Raw genomic sequence first — 24,337 nt, 5'->3', positions numbered from 1 at the left:
CTGAAGTACTCCTGTCTGGAGTTTACTACTGTCTCCCCACCGATGTGAAATGTTTTGGAGCTTCTCTAGTCCATCCTGTTAATTCCATTTCCTGAACTCTGACTGTATTATTTGTGAATACCTTCAAAATTTGACACTTAATTGTTCTTGTCTCTCAACTAAAATATAAGCTCCTTGAGGGCAAAGATCATGTCTTAGATTTCTTTTAGCTTTTCAAAGTATCAAGCACAATGCTGAACGTCTCATAGCTACCCCTGACATAGCTGGTAGTTACTTAAAATTCATCTTCTACAATTTTTTTTACACAAATCATTGGTATTCTATGCTAAGCAAACTTACCTAGCCCCATTTTAAAGTATTTCACATTCCAAATTATCAGTCTATCTCACTTTAAACAGTCAAAAAATACACAAATTTAGTTTTACACAAACAATAAAATAAAGTTATATTTTAACAAAGATTATAATAGGAATTTTTGAAATATCAGGTTCCCTTTGTAGAAGGTGAGGAAAGTTGGATCTCAAACAGACAGAATTTCTAGGACCCAAGGAAGGGTAATCTAATACTAGTGATCAGGTATAAGATTCACTTGAGATCAAGTCTAAAGGAAAATCAGTAAAGTTAACTTATTGGAACTCCCACAGCTCCTTTAGAAGACTTCCTCTGATGCCTTTTAAAAGACAAGTGTTCAAATATGGGGCAGATTTTTAAAATGCAGAACAAACCTCTTTCACACTTACTTGACAGGAGACATAAGCAAGGCAAGGGACTGCATAAAGTGAAATACCCCTGATGAATTATTCAACACTTTGATCTGAAATCAGAAAAAGGGGAAAAAAGGATTAGAGAAGACCAACAACCTGTGTTATTTAATATCAGCTCGTTAGTATTATGAATAGGAACAAAGAGTTTTTAAAGAAGACTAAACAGATCCAAGGCAATCCCGAAAGTCTTTGGATAGAAAACACCATCTGTATCCAGAAAAAGGACAACGGAGATTGAATGCAAATCAACACGTGCTGTGTTCACTTCTTTATGTTTTTATTTTTTCCCTATCCCACAGTTTTTCCCTTTTGTTCTGATTTTTCTCTCCCAACATGATTTATAAAGCGATGTGCATTAAAAATAAATAAATAAAACAAGACTAAGCAGGAAATACATGGGGAAAAAACGCAGCCTCCAGAAGTTATGTGACAACATTTTTGCTCAGTTGCATTTGGGATTTAGAAGAGAACGAATAGCCCCACATCAATTATCTATATAGCAAAAAGGTAGGGGGATTAAAAAAATAGAGGACAGCATTGGTCATTTAAATCAGAGATTATCAACAAAAAATAAACTTTTTTTTCAAGCAAGAGGTTTATTAAACCCACAAAAAACTTGGAATGATTTAAAATTTGGCATGCTTTTATTTTATTCCCCAATCTCTCTCTGCTAAAAGAGATAATGAAAAATGAAATGAGGTAAAGAGTAACATCACAAGGATAGGGATGTAAAGGGTATGGATAATCCACCAAGTGAATCATCAACTCCTGGGTAGATGAAAGTTGACTACACATATTCATAACCCATCATAATTAATTAAATAGCACTTAATTGGTCTCTAAGTCTCATTATACTTTCCAGAAGATAGGGTAGGATATAAAACCTAAGAAAGTCAGGTTGAGCACTACTGAATAAGCATCTGCTACGACTCAGTGAACAGGGATTTTGCAGAATTAAATTCCAATGAACTTGTTCCAAGCTAGAAACCACTGAACTCCAGCAATTCTATTATTATTTCATCTCTGTTGAGCCCAACAAACTCATAAATATATTCAGTATTTTAATTCTTAGTTTAATGTTTTTCAAGGTGAACTTTTTGTTATTCTTTCTTATAAGTGCCTGAGAAAAACTTTTACCAGAAAAATATTTGTGCACTGCACCATTTACTATGAGGAAGTCACCAGATCATATATACCTGAATGAAAGGAACAGCCCATTTACTAACACCAGCTGGACATCGAAGAATATGGTTTAAAAGGAACAGATGATCACCAGGGCAGCCAGCTCTCTGTAACACTGATACCTGAACAATATAAAAGATAAATAATCTAACTATTCAAAAAAAGTGAAAGAAACAGTTATTATGAGGATGAAGCCCAATTATAACTGCTGAATCTTATCAAGTCAAGACACTAACACAGATTACAGAATTTGAAATCGGACAATTTGGTTTAAGACCCCCACCTCTGATATTTACTATCTAAATAACTGTGGGCAGCTTACTAAGTATCTCTCTTAAGTACCAAGTTATTCATCCATAAAATAAAAGGATTCCACTAGAAGATCTCTAAGGGGCTTTCCAGTCTGAAATCATACAATGACGTAATTCATTATATATTAACTGAATGCACATATGTCAACTCCCAAAAGAGTTGGGAATTGCCAGTCTATTAGTTCTTTTTTTTTTTTTTAAGTTATCTTACATGCCCTTCCTTTCTTCTTTTTCAAAAAACTAGCATTCTTATCAGTAAGATCACTAGAAGCTAATAACAATATATTTTTCTGAAGTTTTATATTGAGAGGTAATCTGGATTTTAATGACTTCTAGACTTTAAATTTCGTAGAGTATCACCCAGCATTACATTCCTTTCTAAGAATACTCAAAGATCAAAAAGAGAGTATATTAAGAAAAGGCCTTGTTTTCCTTAATCACAAAAACAAGTAACACTAATAACAAGAATAAAAAAGATACTAAATAAAGTACTCATACAGCAGAGGACAATTTATCAGTAGCAATCATTGAGCGAAACTGGACAAAAATAAGAGGAGTTATTTCAGAAGGGGAGAGAGAGGTAGAAAGTACTACTGGCCATTCACCCCTTACCAGTTTCTGCAGCCAAAGAAGAACATCATTGTAGAACTGTGTATCTTCTATAACTCTTCGGGTGAACATAAATAAAACACTAATACACTCCTTCAGGTGACACAAATCAGAGGGAAGACTTTCTGCCTGTTTAGAAACTATGAATTAAAAGAAAAGATTGAATAAATCCTCCACAGATGGTTTTTCATAGCATCCTGAAGTCCTGACTAAATTCTGAAACTTTAAAAAGTCTAAGGAAAAATATTTTTATTCCAAAATATTTTGCATTTCTAACGTGCCAATTCAAAAATGGTTTTTATATTTAAGAAAAATACATTAAATCAATGAAAAAATGAACTTTATAATACTGAGAATTCATCAGAAAAGATTTTTAAGTAAACTTTAATTTTGACATCTCTGGACCTCAATTTCCTCTAATCCTAAATAAAAGATGGTTGAATTGGAGCCAACAAAACAACAAAAACCATTAACACCTACCATATACGAAAGACTGATGAACATAAAAAGAAAAGAACAAAATAATGCCCTCAAAGAGACTGCAATTTACCAAGGGAGACAAGACATATACACAAATAACAAGAATACCAAAAAAATAGCAATTATTAGACTTCTACATTAACAAGATTAAGCCAGAAGTAGTGCAAAGGATACATTAAGTATATAAAAGAAATTTTCAAATATTATAAACTCAAAATATTCAAATAAAAATTATATTTAAATATTTCAAATATAAAATTCAAATATAAAAATATATAAAAAATAAATATTATAAACTTGTAGGATCAGAGAAGGATTAATAGAAGAAATGGCCTATAACTTGCACCTTCAAGGACAGGCAGGATTAAACAAGCAGAAATGGAAATAACAGCTTTCCAGGTATAGAGAAGAAGATAACCAAAAATTGAAAGAGAAAAATATAGGATGTATTCTGGGACACAAATCTAGTTTGGCTAAAACATGGAGTACATGACAGATTAGTATGGTCTAACATAAGGATTCAAAAAGTTGAGGCAATATTATGAAGTGTCTTAAACATAAGTTTAAGTTTTCATCTTATCTAATAATCAATAAAACTGTTTTAAAAATAAAAATAATGGCATTAGACTTCCATATTAGCAAGACTAATCTAGCAATAGTGTAGATATTGGATGGGGGAGAAGAAAAATTAGAAGTAAAGAGTATAGTTTGGAAACTTTCATTAGTTGAGGCAAAAGGTAATAAGAGCTTGAATTACGGTGGAAAGAAAGAAAGGATTGATTATAGCAATTGATAAGATTGGAGGGAAGCTGGAATCAAAGGTGACCCAATTCAATTAAAGAAGCATTTATTAAATTCCCACCATGTACTGAACACTATTAGGTGCTGAGGAGACAAAGACAAAAAAGCAAAAACATGCTTGCCCTCAAGAGATTTTCCTAAGGGGAAAATAACATGTACAAAGTCAAAATAAATACAAAGCAATTTGGGGGAGAGCAATTTACAACTAAAAGAATCAGAAAATGCCTCTTGCAGAAAGTGGACTTGGCCTTATCCTTAAAAGAAGATATTCTAAGAGTAGTACAAAAGAGGAACAGTTTTTCTGTACAAACATAAAAGATGGAATGCTGGGAATGGTGAGTATAAAGTAGGTCAGATAAGAGTTTAGAGGAAAAACAATATGAGGTCAAATTGGAAAGATAGGTGGAAGCCAGACTGTGAAGAAATTTAGATCCCAAAAAAAGGAATTTTTATTCTCTCTTAGAGGCAAAATAAAGTCACTGAACTTTCTTGAGCAGGGAGTGACAGGTCAAACCTGTGCTTTCAGAGATTATTTGGCAGCTGTATGGATAATAGATTAGAAAGAAAAGAGAGTAGAAGCAAGGAGATCAATTAGAAAGCTACTGCAATAGTCCAGGCAGAAGATGAAGTAAATCCAAAAAAAACAAGAAGTCTATGTTTCTGTGATTCTATTTATATTAACGTTATCATCTACCATCAGCTACTTTCTGAAAAGTCACAACAGTATATAACATTCAGGTCATATAATAATATATAATCAAACTGGGAAATCTGAAAAAAAAAACCAACAGATCAAACAGAAAAGTGATCAATAAAAATGACTAGAGTTTTATTAGACGATGGTTCAAAAGATGGACTATCCATGGCAAAATCGCACAAAAATTAGGATAACCTAGATATAATGGTGATTTAGAAATGGTTTTTCTAAAGACACAAAAACACCAAACACAAAAAAATAAAGAAACAGAATACTGTTTCAGAAAAAGATCATTAGATACCCTCTTCATTCAAAGAGAACATCAGAACATATTTTAGCTACAGATAAAAACATTACATTTTAATATCAATTCATCTTAAAACAAAAGTTATTGCTAAATTTCTATTTCATTGTAGATCATAAGAAAAGGATAGATTTCAATTATAACATACCTTGACTTTGCTGATGAACAGACAAAGACCTCACAACAGCTGGACTACTGAGCAAAGCAAAAATATAAGACTCTACTTGTAAGCGGGAGAGCACTGATGTATAAGAATGCAGAGCCAGAGTCTGATGTAAATGCTCAGATTTTGCTTCAAATGCCTTCTTTAGCTCTCCCAGGGCACTCTCATTCATCTCCACTGTCTGGTAACGATGATACCCTGTAACTTTCACCTGGTCTGCACAAATACCCTGAAAGAGAAAAAAATGATAAAATATAAATCCAGTTATCCAAAAATCTTGGTATCAACCAAGAAACGTTTATTAAAATCCCTATTAAATGCCTGGCATGATGATAAGAATTATAGTCCAGATAAAAGTACAGGGTATCTTGGCCTCTAGGTACTTATAGTGGTGTGGTATAAACAAGTATTATGACTGAAATCCTCAGAAAACACAGATAACAAGAGTAACTGTAAACAACTTTCCTCCATCCTTTTCTTTCTTTATCCCTACAGGATAAACCCACCTTTGAAAGAACACTTCATGAGGCAGGTAGGTGGCACAGTGGATAGAGCATAGGCCCTGGAGTCAGGAAAACCTGAATTCAAATCTGCCCTCAGACATTTAACATTTACTAGCTGTGTGACCTTGAGCAAGTCACTCCAATTGCCTCACAAAAAAACAAAACAAACAAAAAGAGGGAAGATTTCACTTCCTACTTTGCAACTTTACCAATGAAAACAAGGCCATTCCTTACTAATTTGATCTACCTTACTCTCAAAGTCAAAAATTCCTCTTTACCTTTGCCACTTTCTCCAAATAAATGTCTGGCCTTTTCCAAGGCTAATCCTTCAACCTGGGGCCCTAACATTATGCTATGCTCAGTCATACTCTTTCTGGCCTTTCCTATTCATCCTCACCAATGTGTCCTTTCCCTTCTACCTACAAATATACTCAAGGATCCCTTTACTTTGAAAAATTATTTGATTGACCATGCTGTCATTTGTAGTTTCTGTCACATTTCAAAGATTGTATTTGCTGCATTTGTTCCACACTCCATCCTTCCTTAGCCCTCTGTGTTCTATTCAAATACCCATTATTTTAATGAAATGTCTCTCTTCAAAGTCATCAATGACCGTCTTGTTGCTAAATCCAAAGGTTATTTTCTCTAATCACATTAACCTAAGTATTTTCTGCCTTATGTGACAGTGACCTTGAAACTTTTTTCCTCCATTGACATCTTAAAGAACATCTTAGTTTTCTTTCTATCTTTCCAGATGTTCCATTTATGTCTCCTTTGCTATCTTCCCTTCCTTTACCACCCCCTAATTATGAATTTTCCTCAATATTCAGTCTTGAGACAATTAATGTTCTCTTTCCATTCACTTATTCCCTTTCTTATAAATTTGTCATTTTCGCATTATCAACTGTCACTTGTAAATTTATACATTTACAAAACTTCATTATGGTTTTTTCCTAAAACAAAATAAAAAGACAAAGTAATCAGTATGAAGCTATACTTTTAGAAGTTATATTCTCAATTTTGCATATAAAATCGAAAATTTCAAAAACAAAATTCAAAAAATTACTGTGGTACCTAAACCTTTAAGACAGGAAGAAAAATTAAAAACTTTGACTGTTGTCCAGAATTACCTATGTCTTTAGGGGGAAAAAAAAAAACTTGGATTCAAATGACAAAACACTTAGAAGAATAAGACTTCAAACCAAAATAACAACCCAAGTAAAGCATCTATATCCCCAAAATCCTAGTTTCCAAAAAGCTTTAGAGAACTTTAGTCATCATACCTGTACAGTCATTTGCTCTTCCTTAAATTGCCATAATCGGCTTTTGATATTTTGACAATCAGATGTTAAGGTAAGCAGTTCAGCCTCAGCCAGTAACAGCTGTTTCCTGCATCGTGAATAATTCAAAAGCAACTCATAAAATTCATGATGGTCCTGATGAGCCATACTGTCAAATTCTTCTAAGTATGATTCAACATTTTCTAACCAGGAACAAGGCTCAAAAATTTTCAGTTGTTCCTTAGTAAATGGTACCATTTCTGATTCAGAAGGGATTTCGGGGTATAGTCGTTCATTCCGTAAGAGTGGTTTTACTGCCATTAAAGCTGGTCTTTCTCCAGAAAATTCAGCCGGTAATTCAGGATAAAGTTTTTTCAATCTAGTTGGCTGAAAGACTTCTTTGGCTTCATAACTACTCTGTAAGTTCACATTATGTAGCACCTCTGAAGAAAGACCAACAGATTGTCTATAATCTTGTCTATTCTCAGTTCCTTTGTCCTGTAAATGTTCTGCTACCTGCTGACTATAAGGACTAGATTGGAATGTGGTTTGTGACAATCCACACTGTGTTAAAGTATTATCAGCTCTTTGTCTAACCCCCTCAGAGTCTTCTGCTTTGGTGCTCACATCTTCCTCAGGGCTGTACTTTGGCTTGGTTTCTTCACTGAGTTGATGTTCCTTGACCTCTTCCCCTTCTATTACAGTCTCTAGATTAGGTGTTTGGGATCCTTCAATGTCTAAAGTTAAAGAAGCGAGTGAGACATCAAACATTTCCTCCCCGGTTTGTAAATCACCAATATCCTGCAACTGAACCTCAGTAAATGTTTCAGGACACACTGCTAGTACTTCCCTTGCTGAGGAAGGTATTTTCTGCTCTCTACAAGTTTCAGGAAGGTCTACCTCATCAAATTCTTCTTTTTCAAAAGCTTCACTATGTTTCTTCTTTTCCTAAAACAAAATAAAAACCATTAATTAAATAATCAGTAATAAGCAATACTTTAGTAGTCATTTTTCTTACTATTTTATATAAAGCATAAAATGTAAAAGACGACTTTTGTTTAAGAAAAAACCAAAAATCTTTTTAGCAGGCAGCATGTTACATAGTTTATAATCTTACTAATTTGATTATTACATTAATTTTTTAAAAAATAACAAGTAGGGGCAGCTAGGTGGCGCAGTGGATAGAGCACTAGCCCTGAAATCAGGAAGACCTGAGTTCAAATAGTATTTGCATAATAAATGCAAACTGAATGTGTGGGATTTGAAAAATTATTTTAAAATACCATTTTTTTGAGGGGTGAATACTGAAAGTTATCTTTGCATGCATTTTGAAAATAAAAATATAAAAAAAATTTTAAATACCCTCTTTACAAAATATAAGCTAGGAAGACATAGAGAAAGTATACATCAGAGAAACCAAATTGAATAAATAATGAAAAATATCTAAAGAAAAACTATTTTAGAAAAAGCTAAGTTCCATTAATATTTTAAGACTTCTTCAAACTTTTTTTATTTGCATAAATAACATCCAACAATGATATAAATTGTCCAAGTTACAAAAAGAACAAACCACAAAGCTAAGATTTGAATTTGAGTCCTCTAGCAACAAACACCTTTTCCCATTGTACTGAACCATCTTCTATGGCCCATACTGTATACATACACTTTAGTACCATGGTATCATACACTTAAATGAATAGGCTGCTTTTCAAAGGAACAGCTCATAGATTTCATACACAAGATTTCAAATATACATTCTGATACACATATACCTAAATATAAAAAAATTAACTGAGAAAAATTGTTTTATATATAATTTGAAGGAAATGCTTCACCAGCTTCATGAAATAGGAACAGAAAGAACATGCTAAATTTCTTGTATGAAAATAAAACAATTTTTTAAATTATAGCTACCATTTAAATAGCGCACATGTTTTCAGAGACTTTTTCAAAGTACTGATTGGTTTTCCTGAATTTTTTCTTTTTCTTTTTTTTTTCTTTAAAAATATTGTTTGCTGTTATATGTGCTCTTTCACTGAGATTGAAGGAAGCATCCTGAAAGAAATTTTGATGATGTAAAAAAGATATAAATAAAATTTTATTTTTATAAAAGGAAAATTACTTGTGTAAAGAACAAAAATTAGTAATTATAAGAATTGTTTCATTCTTTGTATTTGTATCCATAGTAAATTGACTGGACTGTAATTGTTTCCTAATAGTGCTTATTAACAAACCATTTTAAAAAATTTTAACAGCTAAATTTCTTTTTTTGTCCCTCCTTCCTATGGTATGGAAGAAAGAATAGTCAATTAGAACATCTGTTAGCTATGTGATCCTGAGCAAGTCATTTTAACTCTCTGAACCTGTAATAGATGAACTCACAACTCACAGAGATGCTGTGAGGGAAATGTTTCATAAAACTTAAAGAGCAATCAATGTAAACGTAAGCTATTATTACAGGACAACATGTTCTCATTCTTCTCTTCCTCAGGATCACATGGATTCAATATCATACAGTATCACACAGCAGTTCTCAAAATATTTTGGTCTCAAAAACCCTTTTACTCTTAAAAATCATCAAGGACACTAAAAAGCTTTTGTTTATATGGGTTACACATTGATATTTACCTTGCTACAAATGAAAATGTCTTAGAATTATTACAGTAATAATTTAAACCTCAGGATTCCCTAAACAGAGTTTCCAAAATGCTGATGAAAACTGTACTCATTTGTTGACTGAGTGATATATATTACCACAAAAAAGTTCCCATTAAATATTATATCTCACAACTGTATTTTAAGGCTTTATATTGCTTTCATGGAGAAATAAAATGCTTTGTAACCTGCTAATTTCATAGCTCAGAGCAGAAAGATAACAATACACATTAGGTTTACTCCTAAATCTGGTTTTAAAGGTAAACCTAATTTAGTCCTTGTAAGGTGTTAGCTAAGTATCAAGAGTTTTTCCTTCTCCTTGACAAGACAAACCCCTCTCTCTAGAAGCACCTCCATTACGCGTCCCTTCCTGTTATTCCAAAACTTGTCCTCATTTTCATCCCCTCTCTCAGCTTGAATTCCTTTCTAGCTACTGACTCCTTCTAAGTTACCTACAAAGAAGCCCTAACTTAAAGGGACCCACACTTTGGTCAAAGGATCTGAATAGACAATTCTAAAAAGTACAAACTAGTAACCACCATATGAAAGAAGGCTCCAAAAAACAATCATGAGAGATATCAAAACAACCCTGACACCTCACATCCAGCTAACTGGTAAAGATGAATGGTAGGTCACAGGAGCTAAACCCAAAAAAAATATTGGGGTTCTGTACAAGTGTTGCAAGGTGCTCAAAAGAATTTGTATATATATAAGGTTTTATTACTATGTCATTGACTGGGAGACAAAGTTCCAAAAAGGAGTTAAGGAAGAAGTGGAAGACTGGTAAGTGATTTTACATGAGAGAAATAACTTCTGGGACTGGCATCTATAGCTTGACCTCTTAACTATATAGGATAACTGTGGGGATTCATTAAGGGCCCACTGTAACCAAGGCCCACTTAAATTCAACAAAGACCCTTTCTGGTCAATGCCTATTTCTATAGTCCTCAACACCACTAAGGATTTGGTCTTTTGCTGGGATCTTATTCACCCCATCAGGAGTTGGAGAGGTTGTGGGAAAATAGGCAAATTAGTGTCCTATTTGTAGAGCCAGGAATTAGCATAAGCATTGTGGAATGCAATTTGGAAATACAGAAATGAAGTCCCTATCACCCAGAAATTCCACTGCTTGGCATAAACTCCAAAGCAGGTCAACGATAAAACGTAAGTCTCCGTATACATCAAAATATTTTTGTAGGAGTACTTTTTGTGGTAGAAAAAAATTGGAAACAAAAGTATATGTTCATAGACTAGGAAATGGCTAAATAAATAATAGTAGATAAATGTAATAGAATATTACTTTCCTGTAAGAAACAATGAATGTGATGAATGTAAAACATAGGGAGCCTTATATGAACTAATAGAGTGAAAAGTGAAGAAAGCAGACCAAGAATAATTTATGTGACAACAGCAAAGCAAAAGCAACGAAACCGATGTGGTTCTGATGTGATACAGCTTTTAGGAATGATATAGTAAGATATAGTAAAAACCCCAAGGCAACTTGGCCTTGGAAATGATGTTAGGAATGATTTATTTTTTTCCACTGTTTATCTTATTGATGCTCTTTAGTATTAGAGGTGCCTAAAGTTAACATAGGTGCAGAATAAACTGGATGTCTACCACTTGACTTAGTGCCTAAAAACACACATCTGGAAGGTTCCCCCATAAGTCCTGCTCAGGGAACTGTGGGTACTGCACTTGCACACAAAGAACCTGACTCTTCCTCAACTCCACTTCTAAGCCAAAAAGCTAGCATTATCAGTGACATGAAGCACCTAGTTTCTCTTATTTCCCCCTCTAAATAACCTCCTTGCTCCTGGCTCTTTGCTAACTTCCTTTGGAACTTAGCCTGCTGTTAATAGTTTAAATAAACTCTGCCTCAACCTGGAAATGATTTGAGCTTGCTTTCTCTTAGCCGAGTTTTATTTGGGTGGGAGAACAAAGAGGGTTAATTCTTATTGAAAAATTGTGCACTTTCCCAAGACTCCTGATGCAACAGAACCCGCAGATAGAAATAGAAAAACAGAAGGTACTGAGCAAGGACAGAATAAGGATGGGGTTCTCTGTGATCCCTAAGATAGTTACACTATAAGCCTTATCTGGAAAAGGAATGTTCTTTTGGCTACTTGTGCAAGGTTATGATAATAAATGAAAACACATTTCTGGGCAAAACTCTGGGGACCGTTTGGGGGCCTGTCTCATCAAAAACACTACCATAAAACAATCAAAAAATTTTACAAAATTATAAAGAACAAATACAACTTCTCCCATTCCTTTGCAGAAGTGGGATCACAGATAAAATAGGCTACATATATTTTCATATTTCTTCAGTAATTTGTTCAGTTATAATTAGTTTTTCCTTTTTCTTCTTTGTTTTTGTTTTTAAATTATTATATGAAATGGCTTTCGGCAAAAGGGCTGGGAGAGATAAAAGAAAATCTGGCTAAGATAAAAAACAGAAGATAGCAACAAAATTTATTTCTTTAAAAAAAAAAAATCTATACCAAGCCTCCCCAAAGATTTTTTTTTTACTTGATAATCACAATCATCATCTTCCTTAGCTATCCTGTTATCTTTCCTCCTTTTAATGGTTAAACTCCTTTAGAAAGCTATCTATACTTCTATAGCATCAACATAATCTACAATGCTGACTTTACTACAAAGGTATCTCTACTCTCCTCTACTTGCTTTAAAAACTCTCTGGATTCTGATCTTATTGTCCAACCAAATCTGCTCATGACAAAATTATCACAAATCTCTTAAATGCTAAATCCAATAGTCTTTTTCTTAATCTTCTTTTCTAACCTCATCTCACAATCCCTCTTTTCTAAATACTTGTTCCTCTAACAAGTTTTCCTGATAGATTCTCTTCAGATTCTCCTACCTGACTTCTCCTTGTCAACCTCCTCTCTTGGATCTTCATCCAGGTAATGTTCCTCATGGCCTATTCAAAGCTTTTTCTCTTCTTTCTCAATATTATCTTGTGTGATAATTTCATCAGTTTTCATGAGTTCAATTATCATCAGATGATTTCTTGATCTAGATATCAATCTTAGTTTCTCTCCTGAGATACAATTCCAAATTACCAACTGCCTTTTTGAACATCTTGAACTGGATTACAATAGGTATTCCAAAACTCAACATATATAAACAGAGCTCATTTTCCTTCCTCCTAAGCCCTCCTTTCTTCCCAATACTGTTAATACGGTTGGAAGCATCACCATCTTCTCATTCACGCAGGTTCAGAACCTAGGCTATCACCCTTGGCTTTTCATATCCCAGTTCCAATCAAAAAATATAGATTTTACTTTTATAACATTTCTCCTAGATGCCTGCCCCCTTCTCTCCTTTGATAGTACCACAACTCTCATTCAGGCCTTCTTTAGTTCATACCTGGACTGCTGCAATAACTTTCTGATTCATCTCCCTGCCTCAAATCTCTCTCCACAATCTTCAGGTGGTACAACAGACAGACCATTTAGCTTAAAAGTCAGAAAAACTTGAGGTTCAGATACTTGCTAGCTGCGCAATCCTGGACAAGTAACTTAAATCTGTTTCAGTTTCCTCCATTGAAAAACAGGGATAGCATCTACCTCCCAGGGTTGTCATGAAGATCAAATGAGATAACATTTTCAAAGCATTTAGCACAGCAACTGACATATAGCAGTATTTAATAAATGCCTGTTGCCTTCTTTCTTTCCTAAAGTACTAATCTGATCATGTTCAAAGTATTTCATAATACAGTCCTTTACGATCTTTCCAGTCCTCTTACACTTTATTCCACATACATTTCAGAGACACTGGTCTCCTTTTCCTAGCACAGGGCACTCCCGTTTCCCAATTCCATGCTTGTCATTCAGTCAACAAATAAGTATCTACTATGGCCAGGTACTGTGCTAAGCACTTATTCCTTATGCCTGGAATTCCTTTCCTCCCCTTCCCTGTCTATTGGCTTCCTTTTAGTCTCAGATAAAATTTTGCCTGGGAAATTATTCCCTGTTCCCCTTAATGATGAAATTACTTCCAATTTACTCTGAATAGATCTTTTCTAAACCAGTTTGTTTATAGGCAGTCTTCTCTAGCTCGGTGGCACAATAGGTAGTTATAGGCCTAGAGCTAAGAAGTACTGAGTTCAAACACAGCCTCAGACTAGCTGTGTGACCCTGGGCAAGTTACTTATCCACACTCTGCCTCAGTTTATCCCACTGTAAAATGGGGATAAGAGTAATACCGACATGCCAGAATTATTGTGAGGAAAAATGAAATGATGTTTAGCATTTAGCACAATGCCTGACAATCAGAAAGCTCTTTATAAATGCTTGACTATATCTAAGTCATTCCCAAGAATTCAGAAATTAGGCACAATTTACAAATAATTCCACAGGGACAACTGAAACCTTCAAAACTTTTTCTCAACTTCCAGTAGCAGACTGAGCAGATGAGAGAAGCCTTGTGCAAAATTCAATTCAACAGTTTATGCAGCAACTCATTCTGCAAAGTAATGTGGATACAACATAAAAATGGAAGAGAAAGCCTCTGCCCACTAGGAGCTTAGATTCTATTAAGGGATAAAATCCTCATATAATTACAAAGTATCCGCAAAGTTATGCAAAGTTATTTCAAGACAGATTGAACACTATGGGGGAGGAAGATGAAAGGAGCTAAGAACAGGCCTTATGCGGGGAATAGCACATGACCTGTGCTTTATAAAAAATTAGGAATTTTAAGATGAGAGAGAATGCATTTCAGGCTGGACATAAGTGTAATTACTAGTCTACCAAATCCACTCCTTTGCCCCTCCAATCCTGCCATATGGAATGGTATTCAGTTGAGCTACTCAAAGTATTCTGCTTCTTCCTATTGCAAGATTAATTACAAATCCCCTATCTTCAGTCGTTTTTGAAGACAGCATTTGAAGATAAATGTCAAAATTTCAACAGGCTTTTTTAGTAGCTAAAGAGGATGCCAACAAAGATGGATCACATTCATTTGAATATAATCCAAGTAGTGGGGAAGAGACTTGGGACAGGGGAGATCACATTAGGAAACTATTGCAATGGTCTAGGTAAGAGATAAGAAATTTTAAGGCTCCTATGAAATGTCTGACAGCATGCCTTCAATTTTATTAACATCCTTGAAGTTGGAACCAATAACAATATTTGGGGTGTTTCTGCCATCCATCCTCCATATATAAGTCCACGTTTTCATAAGTAAGTTCAACATACTTCCAAAGTGCTTATATCATAGTTATATGATCTTTCAGAATAGCTTAGAATGGCTGAAACTTTTTTTTTTTTTAACATTTTTTTCCATCATGGAATAATTTCCCCATAATCAAAAGGTAATATAATTCCCAATTTGGAAGGAACTAAAGTCAAAGAAGATACATTTACATTTCAATGATAGATCCTCTATGAATGAAAATGTTCTTTAAAACAGAAGAAACATCCATGAACATATAAGTGTTTGAGGTGAGAGCTCTTTCTGCAAACAAATCTGCCCAAATTTGATAAGTAGGTACAGTTTCACAATTCATCATTATACATGCCAAGTGAATGAATGCCAAGTAAAAATTATGGAACAAGAAGAAGACAAGTCACCCTGCTCCTTTCCTGGCTACTAATGTTACAAGTGCTGTAATTCCTAGAGCGCACTAGAAGAGCAGGATAAGAGGGAGCATTCATCAGTCTCACCCTTATCATTACTATTTGGAAGATGAAGTGTACCCCAATGGACTTAATGTCTCACTGATGAAGTCTCACTTTATTACCTGCTGTATATAAATAGTAACCTCAAAAGTTAAAAAAAAAAAAAAATATTTACGTAAGATTTTCTAGGGATCAGATGAACATCACAAGAACTACAAACTGCCCTTGGGAAATCATCAGATGATTAATATCAAAGAATGCAGGTTAAACAAGTAGCAAAACAAAGAGGATATTTATAGGGAGTTAATAACAACACTGTTCACTTCCTGTTCAAAATTGCACAAGTTCATAAACTGCCAAATTTTACCACAAAAATGGAAAATTATTCTTTTATGCAAGCATTTCTAACACCCTCAACTGTGAATAACACTAATTTTTAAAAAATCTATTAATAGACATACTTTTACACACTGGCAAGTATCAAATAGACCCTAACTGCATGCTTTTACTTTCCATGGCTTTGCCTTTTTCTTTTCCCCTCTTTTTATGTAATTAACATAACAATAAATGTAAGGTAATTAATTGTCAGTGGAAGGCAAAACTAATCAATGATTCCAAATGGAAATGACCATCTATTCAAATCTAGCACTCTTCTTTAAAGATTCAAATAGTTTAACTGGGATTATATCCCAAAGAGATTATAAAGAAGGGAAAGGGACCTGTATGTGCACGAATGTTTGTGGCAGCCCTTTTTGTAGTGGCTAGAAACTGGAAACTGAATGGATGTCCATCAGTTGGAGAATGGCTGAATAAACTGTGGTATATGAAAATAATGGAATATTACTGTTCTGTAAGAAATGACCAACAGGATGATTTCAGAAAGGCCTGGAGAGATACACGAACTGATGCTGAGCGAAATGAGCAGGACCAGGAGATCATTATATACTTCAACAACAATACTAGATGATGACCAGTTCTGATGGATCAGGCCATCCTCAGCAACGAGATCAACCAAATCATTTCTAATGGAGCAGTAATGAACTGAACTAGCTATGCCCAGAAAAATAACTCTGGGAGATGACTAAAACCATTACATTAAATTCCCAATCCCTATATTTATGCACACATGCATTTTTGATTTCCTTCACAAGCTAATTGTACAATAATTCAGAGTCTGATTCTTTTTGTACAGCAAAATAATGATTTGGTCATGTATACTTATTGTGTATCTAAGTTATATTTTAATATATTTAACATCTACTGGTCATCCTGCCATCTAGGGGAGGGGGTGGGGGCGGGTAAGAGGTGAAAAATTGGAACAAGAGGTTTGGCAATTGTTAATGCTGTAAAGTTACCCATGTATATATCCTGTAAATAAAAGGCTATTAAATAAAAATTTAAAAAAAAAATATTCAAATAGTTTAAATGAATATAGGAGGGAAAAACAGAAAAATATATCCTTCATTTTTTCACGTAGGAAAATTGTCTCATTAAAATGGTACTGATATGTCTGTAATCTCAGGAATATGATTTGAAGGAGAAATGATATGATTGTAATCTTTAATGTGATGTAATTGTAATACTGTATCATGGCTCCAAGTTGTCTTGATTCTTTAAATTGTCTTAAGTATCTACTTTTTTACTCTAAAATGTCCAACCTAAGGATTACTATATCTTATCTTTAGATTATATTTAGGTTGTAATTTTGTGATAGAGATATTGACTTCAAAAAGAAAAGACTTAGTTTATGCCTCTGGAAAAAAGATGCCTAGTCCTAATTCCAATTAATCTCTAAATCATAAAATTAGCAGATCAGTAAACATCTTGGAACTGAGCCATTAACATCCATAAAACTAACCTATGAAAGAGTTTCTTCACGCCAAGTTAGTATCCTACACAGAAAACCCACCAATCAATGGCATAATAATAAAAACTTTGCCTCTTCATTTGGAAATGGTCTAAATCTATGGTTTGGGGGACTCCAAAAAATTAGAGGTTCCCAGACCAGTTGCAAGGTGTGCAAAAGTTCCCAAGTTCAGACCATTTCCAAGTCAACAAGAGGGGATAAGTTTTCTGGAGGTGTATTTTTAGGCCTGTTGGTCAATATATCAAATGGCCATCAACCAATTTTGTACTCTAACAGTGTTAGCTTTAGGCATCCTGTTATCTTAGCTTCAGACATCCCCACTGGCCACTAAGCTGTTACCTGACTACCAGCAGTCTTGGACTCAGCATCCTGGCAGGACATTGTAATTAAGGCAAGAAAGCCTGAGGACAAAAATACATCATTCCCAGGGAAAGATTGCCTAAAATTACATACATCTAAAGCTGGAAAGGAGGATGTTGGTGATTATTTAATCCAATTTCCTCAATTTTACAGGTGAGGAAACAAGACAAAAAAAGTTAGTACCTTTCCCAAAGTCACATATGTAGTAAGTGGCTGAGCTCAAATTCAAATCCCAAGTCTTTTAAAATAAGTAAAATAAACAGAACTAGTAAAAGAATATACAAAAGGGTCAAACAGCCTACAACATTCCCCAGTGCAAGGGAACCAGATTAAAATGTAATTGGGAAGTATTTAACAAAATAATTCAAAATACAATAAAACAGATATTACATAAATCCCTAGCAGAGATCCTTATGTATAGCTTAGTGGCTCTCATTTCTATTTAAGTTTGCCACTAATAATAAACAAAATGATAACAGCATAAATGTAAACAAAAAAAAAATACATAATTATGATCAAGCTCAGCTCTAGGCAAGAGTTGAGAAGATACATCTCCTGCCCTTTACAGCAGGAGGTCTGAGAATTATAGATATGAAATCCTGAAGAAACTAGCTAGTTTTGCTAACTTGTCTCATTTTCTCTTTTAAAAAAAAATTTGGCAGAGGACCTAACATGCCATGCCATGCCATGCCATGCCATGCCAAGGAACCCTCTACCGGCTGAAATGATATTCTCTTTCAGCATTACCCTCTATTTTCCCCCCTATTTCCCTAATAAGACTTTATATCTCTCTGTCAGGATTTCTCTACTAGAAACTTGATTTTTCTGTCAGACCTTGCTCCTTAGGAATTCAGTCTTTCTATTCATGCATAGCAAAGGCTGGCCCAATGCCAATAATAAATTTTTTACCAGTCCCCAAAAAAAAAAAAAATTACTAAAAGAATGTCTCACTGGGCAAAAAAGGGACCAGGGTCATTCTCAAATTAATGATTACAAATCAAAAAGATATCAGTTTAAAAAAAAATGTCTTCACCTAATTTCTTCCCACTGAAAAAAAGGTCCTGTTTCTGCTCTCTAAAACAAAGAATTTGGTTTTCTTTAATTTCTTCATTGGGCAAGGGAGAAGTTGCCTTTAATATATACAAATACATATATGTGTATATAAACATGCACATATGTTATACATACAAACACACATATGAAATCCCAGAATGAAAGTATCATAAAGGAAGATATGAAAAGCAGAGAGGGAAGGAAAGATCTCACTGCATTTGATACCCAAGAGATAGAATTTCCAAGAGCTAAAAGGTGTTTATTAAAATTATAAAAACAAAAAAGAATAAGGTTAGATATAAAAAAATCCATGATAGTTTACATAGGGCCACATTTGCATATCATATAGACAAGTTTTGTAATGGGGTTAACAACAGCTCCCTTTCTTCTTTCATGAAACTAATAAGTACTTAGTGTTTTGAGTTCAGGTAAGAGATAGCAGCCCAGACTTTTGGACAAGAGAGGGAATAAGTATAGCTTAAGGTCTAAGATATAAGACCTTTATCCTATCAAACATTAAGAGGGAATGGTTATAACCTGAGGTAGAGTAACTGAATAGGACAATTAGGGAAACTGAGTCAGGACATTAAAAGGGAACTGTGGCACAACAGTATTACCAGAGTTGGGACTCAAAACCCTATCCTCATGTATTTCCTATATGGATGTCCTTCGTTAAAACATAAATTCCTGGAAAAATTTGGATCACAATGTTTGGCAAGGGTAAATGTTGAAAACTATCTTTGCATGTATTTTGAAAGTAAAAAGCTATTATTAAAAAAAAAAAAAAGAACATTAAAAAAATTAAAAAAAAAAAAAAAAAAAAAAAGATAGCTTAGAGGAATAAAGATACCAGCCCAAATTTCCTTTCTTTCACACACATTCTCCAAGGTTGTAGCACATCACTCCTAATAGCTATATTCCTAAGGACAGGTTTTCTTGAAAAATGTTGGGTGCTCTACTACTATTGGGCTTTCTACTGCATCATATAGACAAGCACAAGGAACCTGGAGTGTGATTCAACATTCATTAATTCAAGAACCAATGATTAAGTAGATTTGTCATTAGCTCTTTGACAACTCTCTAATTATTATTATTAATAAACGACTTAGATTATATAGCACTTTAAAGATAACAAAGCACTTCTACAGTAACAACCCTGTAAGGTAAGAATTTTAAGTATTATTTCCATTTTATAGATGGGAAAACAAATTCAGAAAAGTTTATTTGTTCATGGTCATACTACTAAGCTATTTACTTTTGAATTTATATTTCTAGATATCAAGTCTGGCACTTATTTATTACAAAAACAGAACTGATCAAGGGCTATTTGTTTAACTTTTATTAAAAATGTGAAATGACACTACAGAGTATATATTATTTAATTTTTTTTTTTCTTTTAGGTTTTAGGAGGTTGGGAAAAGGAAAATTTCTCTTATATTTGGCACTGAACTTACATTGACTGATAATGTAGGTGGAGCTTTGTCAATTACAGTTTCTCAAATCAACTAGCATTTATTAAGTACCTAAGCAAGCAAGTTAAATCCTGGGGATACAAAGAAAAGAAAAAATGATCCCTGCTATAAAGGATTGTTTGACAATCTAATGGAGGAGACAACATAATAACAACTATGTTATGATATCTACAGGATAAATTGAAAGTTACCAAGATTGATGATAGGGTCAGGCTTCTTTCATACATAAGATGGCACTTTAGCTGAGATCTGAAAGAAGTCAAGAGAAGCTAGGAGGCAGAATAGAGCCCTATTTTTAATTATAGCACTTATGACAAATACTAAAGGAATAAATATGCCATCAGCAAGTTTTGAGTTGATCCCCTGGTTCCAAAACAGTATGAAGAACCACAACTTTTCTGATATATAGGAAAGAACATTCTTCCCAGCAGCTAGCATGATTCCTGGTACATACATAAGCACATAGCACATGTTGCTGTCGACACCAGTTCAAATTCCAGTTCTTCCACTTGCTAGTTACCATTTCACCTCCCTCAGTTTCTTTCTTCCTAACTGTAAAATCAGTGTAAAAGTATTTGCACATACAAGATGACAGCATTTTTTAAACTATAAAGTGCCAAATAAATGAGCTACTATCTTTAAGAAAGTCCTCTGGATTAGAGGGCTGGAGAGCAGAGCAATAAAGTCATGTAAAAATCTTCCTTTATGGAGGGCAGAGCCTAAACTTTTCAGCTCACTCCACTTTGCATATACAATTCTGTCCACTTTGAACTCACTAAGATAAATACTCCATACCTTACATGGGGTATACCCTGATGCTGTTTCCCTCTCTTACCACCTTTGCTGCTTCATCTTGTGTGCTGTCTTCTCCTATTAGACTGTAAGCTCTTTAAGGGAAGAAAGTTCTCTTTTTTATATTTTTATATATTTTTCTTATTTGTATCTTCAGTGCTTAGCACAATGCCTGGGACATTGTAACCACTTAATATAATAATTCAATGTTTGTTCTATGGAAATTTACCATGAAGAAAAAGTAGGGCAGCAAAACAAAACTGATATAGATAATTTTCTAAAATAAAATCCTGCAAAGGCCCCTATGCTTCTCCAAACATTTCTCCAAAATGCCTATCAAAATTTCATTTCAAAAAGCCCTTCTGAATTACAAGACTCTAATGGCAATTCTTCACTTTCTGATTTGTTCCATCCTTTGCTTTCTGTCATTGTAAATCATCCTCTTCTACATATTCTCTTTTTAAACTTTCCTGACACTGAGTTTTCCTTGTTCTCCTCTCAAGTTGCTGACTTTTCTTTGCTGGGTCTTCATAGAAGTCATACCAATTAATTATGAGTGTCAAAGGTTTAGTTCTAAAACTTCTCTATATGTATTACCTCACCTGGGGATCTCATTTGTTCCCACAGGTTTAATTATCTCTATGCAGATAACTTCCAGATCTACAAATACAGTCCTATAAATTCTCTCTCCTTAACTCCAATCTCACACTATCAACTGACTTTTGGATAACTCGAGATGAATGTTGTAGAGGCATCTCAAACAACAGCTCTAAAAAGAATTCATTCTCTTTCCCCCAAACTTCTATCTCAATATCCAATATTGCCTCTAGATCAAATATGTTATCCCCTGGTATTTAAAGCACTTCACAACCAAAATCCATGCCAGTTTTCCAGGCTTATTACTCTCTAATTCTATTTCTCTAATTCAGCTATACAGTCTATTTGCTGTCCTTAACATCTCCCAACTGCCAAAAGCCAGTTAGTTCTCCCATCACCAAAATGCTCTTTATCTTCACCTCTATCTCAAAGATCTCTTTAAGATTCCACTCAAACCTCACCCAAAGGAGGCCTTTCATCCCCACTTCTGAGATTGCCTTCCATTTAAATAGTATATGTTTAAATCTTGTATATAATCTCCTGACTAGAACATATCCTCCCTGAGGTCAGGGACTAAATCGCTGAAGGTTTTATTGTTATTTTTGCTTCTTTTTTGTATTCCCAACATATAGCACAGTGCCTGGAACAAAATGCTAGTTGAGTTCTATAATTCTCAACTTTCTCAGTCCTCTGGCAGTATCTTTTGACCTGTCAACTACTCCTCCCCTTTCTGTACACTTTTTCTCTTTGTCATACAGCCTTCTCCTTTGATGATTATCCATCCCATCATATATATCCTGCCCCACTAAGCTGTAGGCATTACCCAAGATACCTGGGCCTTCTCCCTTGGTGATCTCATCAATTCCATGAGTTCAATTACTTTCTCTCTATACAACTGACTCAAATCTATATATTCTACCCTAGTATCTCTCTTGAACTCTGGTCCTACATTACCAACAGCTTATTAGGCATATATATATATACACACATATATATATATTTTCATCAAGGATATCAAATTCTGTATGTTAAAGCCAGAAATCATGACAAACCTCCAAAAAAATTGGTCCTCCTCAAAAATATCCTACTTGTTAAGAGCACAAACATCTATTCCTTCCAATCATGTGGGGTTCCCATGGACTCAGCTCTGACTTCTTCTAAGTCCATCACATCCATATTAATTTCCTCATCTCTCTCACATTTGTTGCCTTCTCTCCTTTCATATAGGCATAACTGAATGTTCTCATCAGCATTTATCTAGAATGGCCACCTAAGTGGTTTCTTCTTTCTCTGATTCATACTCCACAAGACAAAAAAATCTTCCAGGGCCACATAACTGACCATGTCACTTACTCAAAAATCTTCAGCAATACCTTATTTGCCACTAGAATAAAATAAAATTTTTTCATTCTGGCATTTAAAGCCCTCCACAAATTGACTCACTCCTCCCTTTCTAGCTTTATATTCTTTTTCTTCATATAACTCTACATTGCAGCCAAAGTAACCTATAAGCTATTCAGTGAACTCAACATTTCATTTCCTACCTCCATTCCTGGATACAAGAAGTCCCTCCCCATACTCACCTTCAATTGTTAAAATAAATCTTCACTTGGTTTTTCAAAATTCTGCTCAAATACTTTTTTTTAACCATTCCCCACAGTTGCTAATATTCTAAATTATCTTATGTTTCTTATGTAATCAGAGCCCAAGTGCTTCCAACTCCTATTCCCTAAACTATTATGTACATAAAAAGGCTTAATAAATATTTGTTGAATTGTTAAGTTGAATTGGATTTTCACTTAACAGAGTTATTGGATGAAAGTATGAGGACTGCCAGGTACTTTGGCATTTGACTACCATTATTGCTTTGCATATTATCATATAAATTATCGGACTCCAGACTTCTATATCATGAACACTTTTATTCTCTTCTATTATGAGGAAAATTCTTTCAGAACATGGGGATAGAATAAAAACACTGGATGAATACTCTCCATATCAGGAAGACTTTGGGAAGGCCATCAAAAAGAACGGAAGAATAAGAAGATACAATCTATATATACATCACTGAAGGAAGTGATGCTAACCAACATCACTAGAGGGAGATCACAAATCCACTAAAGCATACTGAGGCTAATACCCCCCCAAAATTCAAAACCCTAATCCTGTTTACCACAAATGTCATGTCAGTCTAACCAAGAGCACCAAGAGAAACTAGACATGATCACCAAACTTGTGGGCCTACTAACACAAAATCAAAAGTGAAAAATAAAGAGACCTCTTTTTACCTGGGACTTATTTTCTGTGACAGAGGTCTGGAAAATGTTCTTGGATGCATCCCACATAAACCATCCTACACTGTCTAGTTTCCATTTCTCTGTCTCCATGGGTTGTGCTCTCACCCCAAGGGGCTTCAGATAAGGGTGAAGGCAGATGACACCCAAGAGAGTCAAACAGGTTCCAAGCAGAGAAGAAACTAGGAAATGTTTAGCCTGGGGCCAACTGAAGGAAGAGGAAACGGTGCACTCTGAGGAGGTCCGCAGAGGGAAGAAGCATATCTTGGGACACAATGAACTTCACTCTTTTTAGGAAAAGAGAGGCAGAGAAATAAGCCTGGAGTGGATCCGCTAGCTGGAGAGGGGATGGGAAATAACTTCAGGGCAAACCTTCAGCAGCCTCACCCCGGTCAAGGTTTTGTTCCAGGTCAGAGACGCATCTCCCGAAAGAGTGAGAATGATGAAGTCTTGGGAAAGAAAACTAGCAGATTAATCGCAGGAAAGAAAGCAGGAAATCTGAGCT

At 34.5% G+C, this 24,337-nt stretch overlaps 1 protein-coding gene across 3 annotated transcripts in view; it reads right to left on the bottom strand.

The window, feature by feature from the left end:
* EPG5 (ectopic P-granules autophagy protein 5 homolog) overlaps nt 1-24,337 on the bottom strand; it is a 141,398-nt gene that overhangs the window by 116,022 nt on the left and 1,039 nt on the right. For all 3 annotated transcript variants that reach the window (XR_004230864.1, XM_031945999.1, XM_031946000.1), the window contains exons 2-6: nt 7,098-8,042; nt 5,297-5,540; nt 2,870-3,006; nt 1,961-2,068; nt 741-814 (exon numbers count right to left, since the gene is read on the bottom strand). Coding sequence is in view for 2 of the 3 variants with exons in the window: in XM_031945999.1 (XP_031801859.1) it covers nt 741-814; nt 1,961-2,068; nt 2,870-3,006; nt 5,297-5,540; nt 7,098-8,042 (1,508 nt within the window). In the remaining variant the exon portion in view is untranslated. The remainder of the gene's footprint in view (nt 1-740; nt 815-1,960; nt 2,069-2,869; nt 3,007-5,296; nt 5,541-7,097; nt 8,043-24,337) is intronic.

The sequence above is a fragment of the Sarcophilus harrisii genome, chromosome 1 (assembly GCF_902635505.1).
Source record: "Sarcophilus harrisii chromosome 1, mSarHar1.11, whole genome shotgun sequence".
NCBI lineage: Eukaryota > Metazoa > Chordata > Mammalia > Dasyuromorphia > Dasyuridae > Sarcophilus > Sarcophilus harrisii.
Note: the sequence above shows the minus strand (reverse complement) of the source record. Positions and strands in the feature narration are given on the sequence as shown.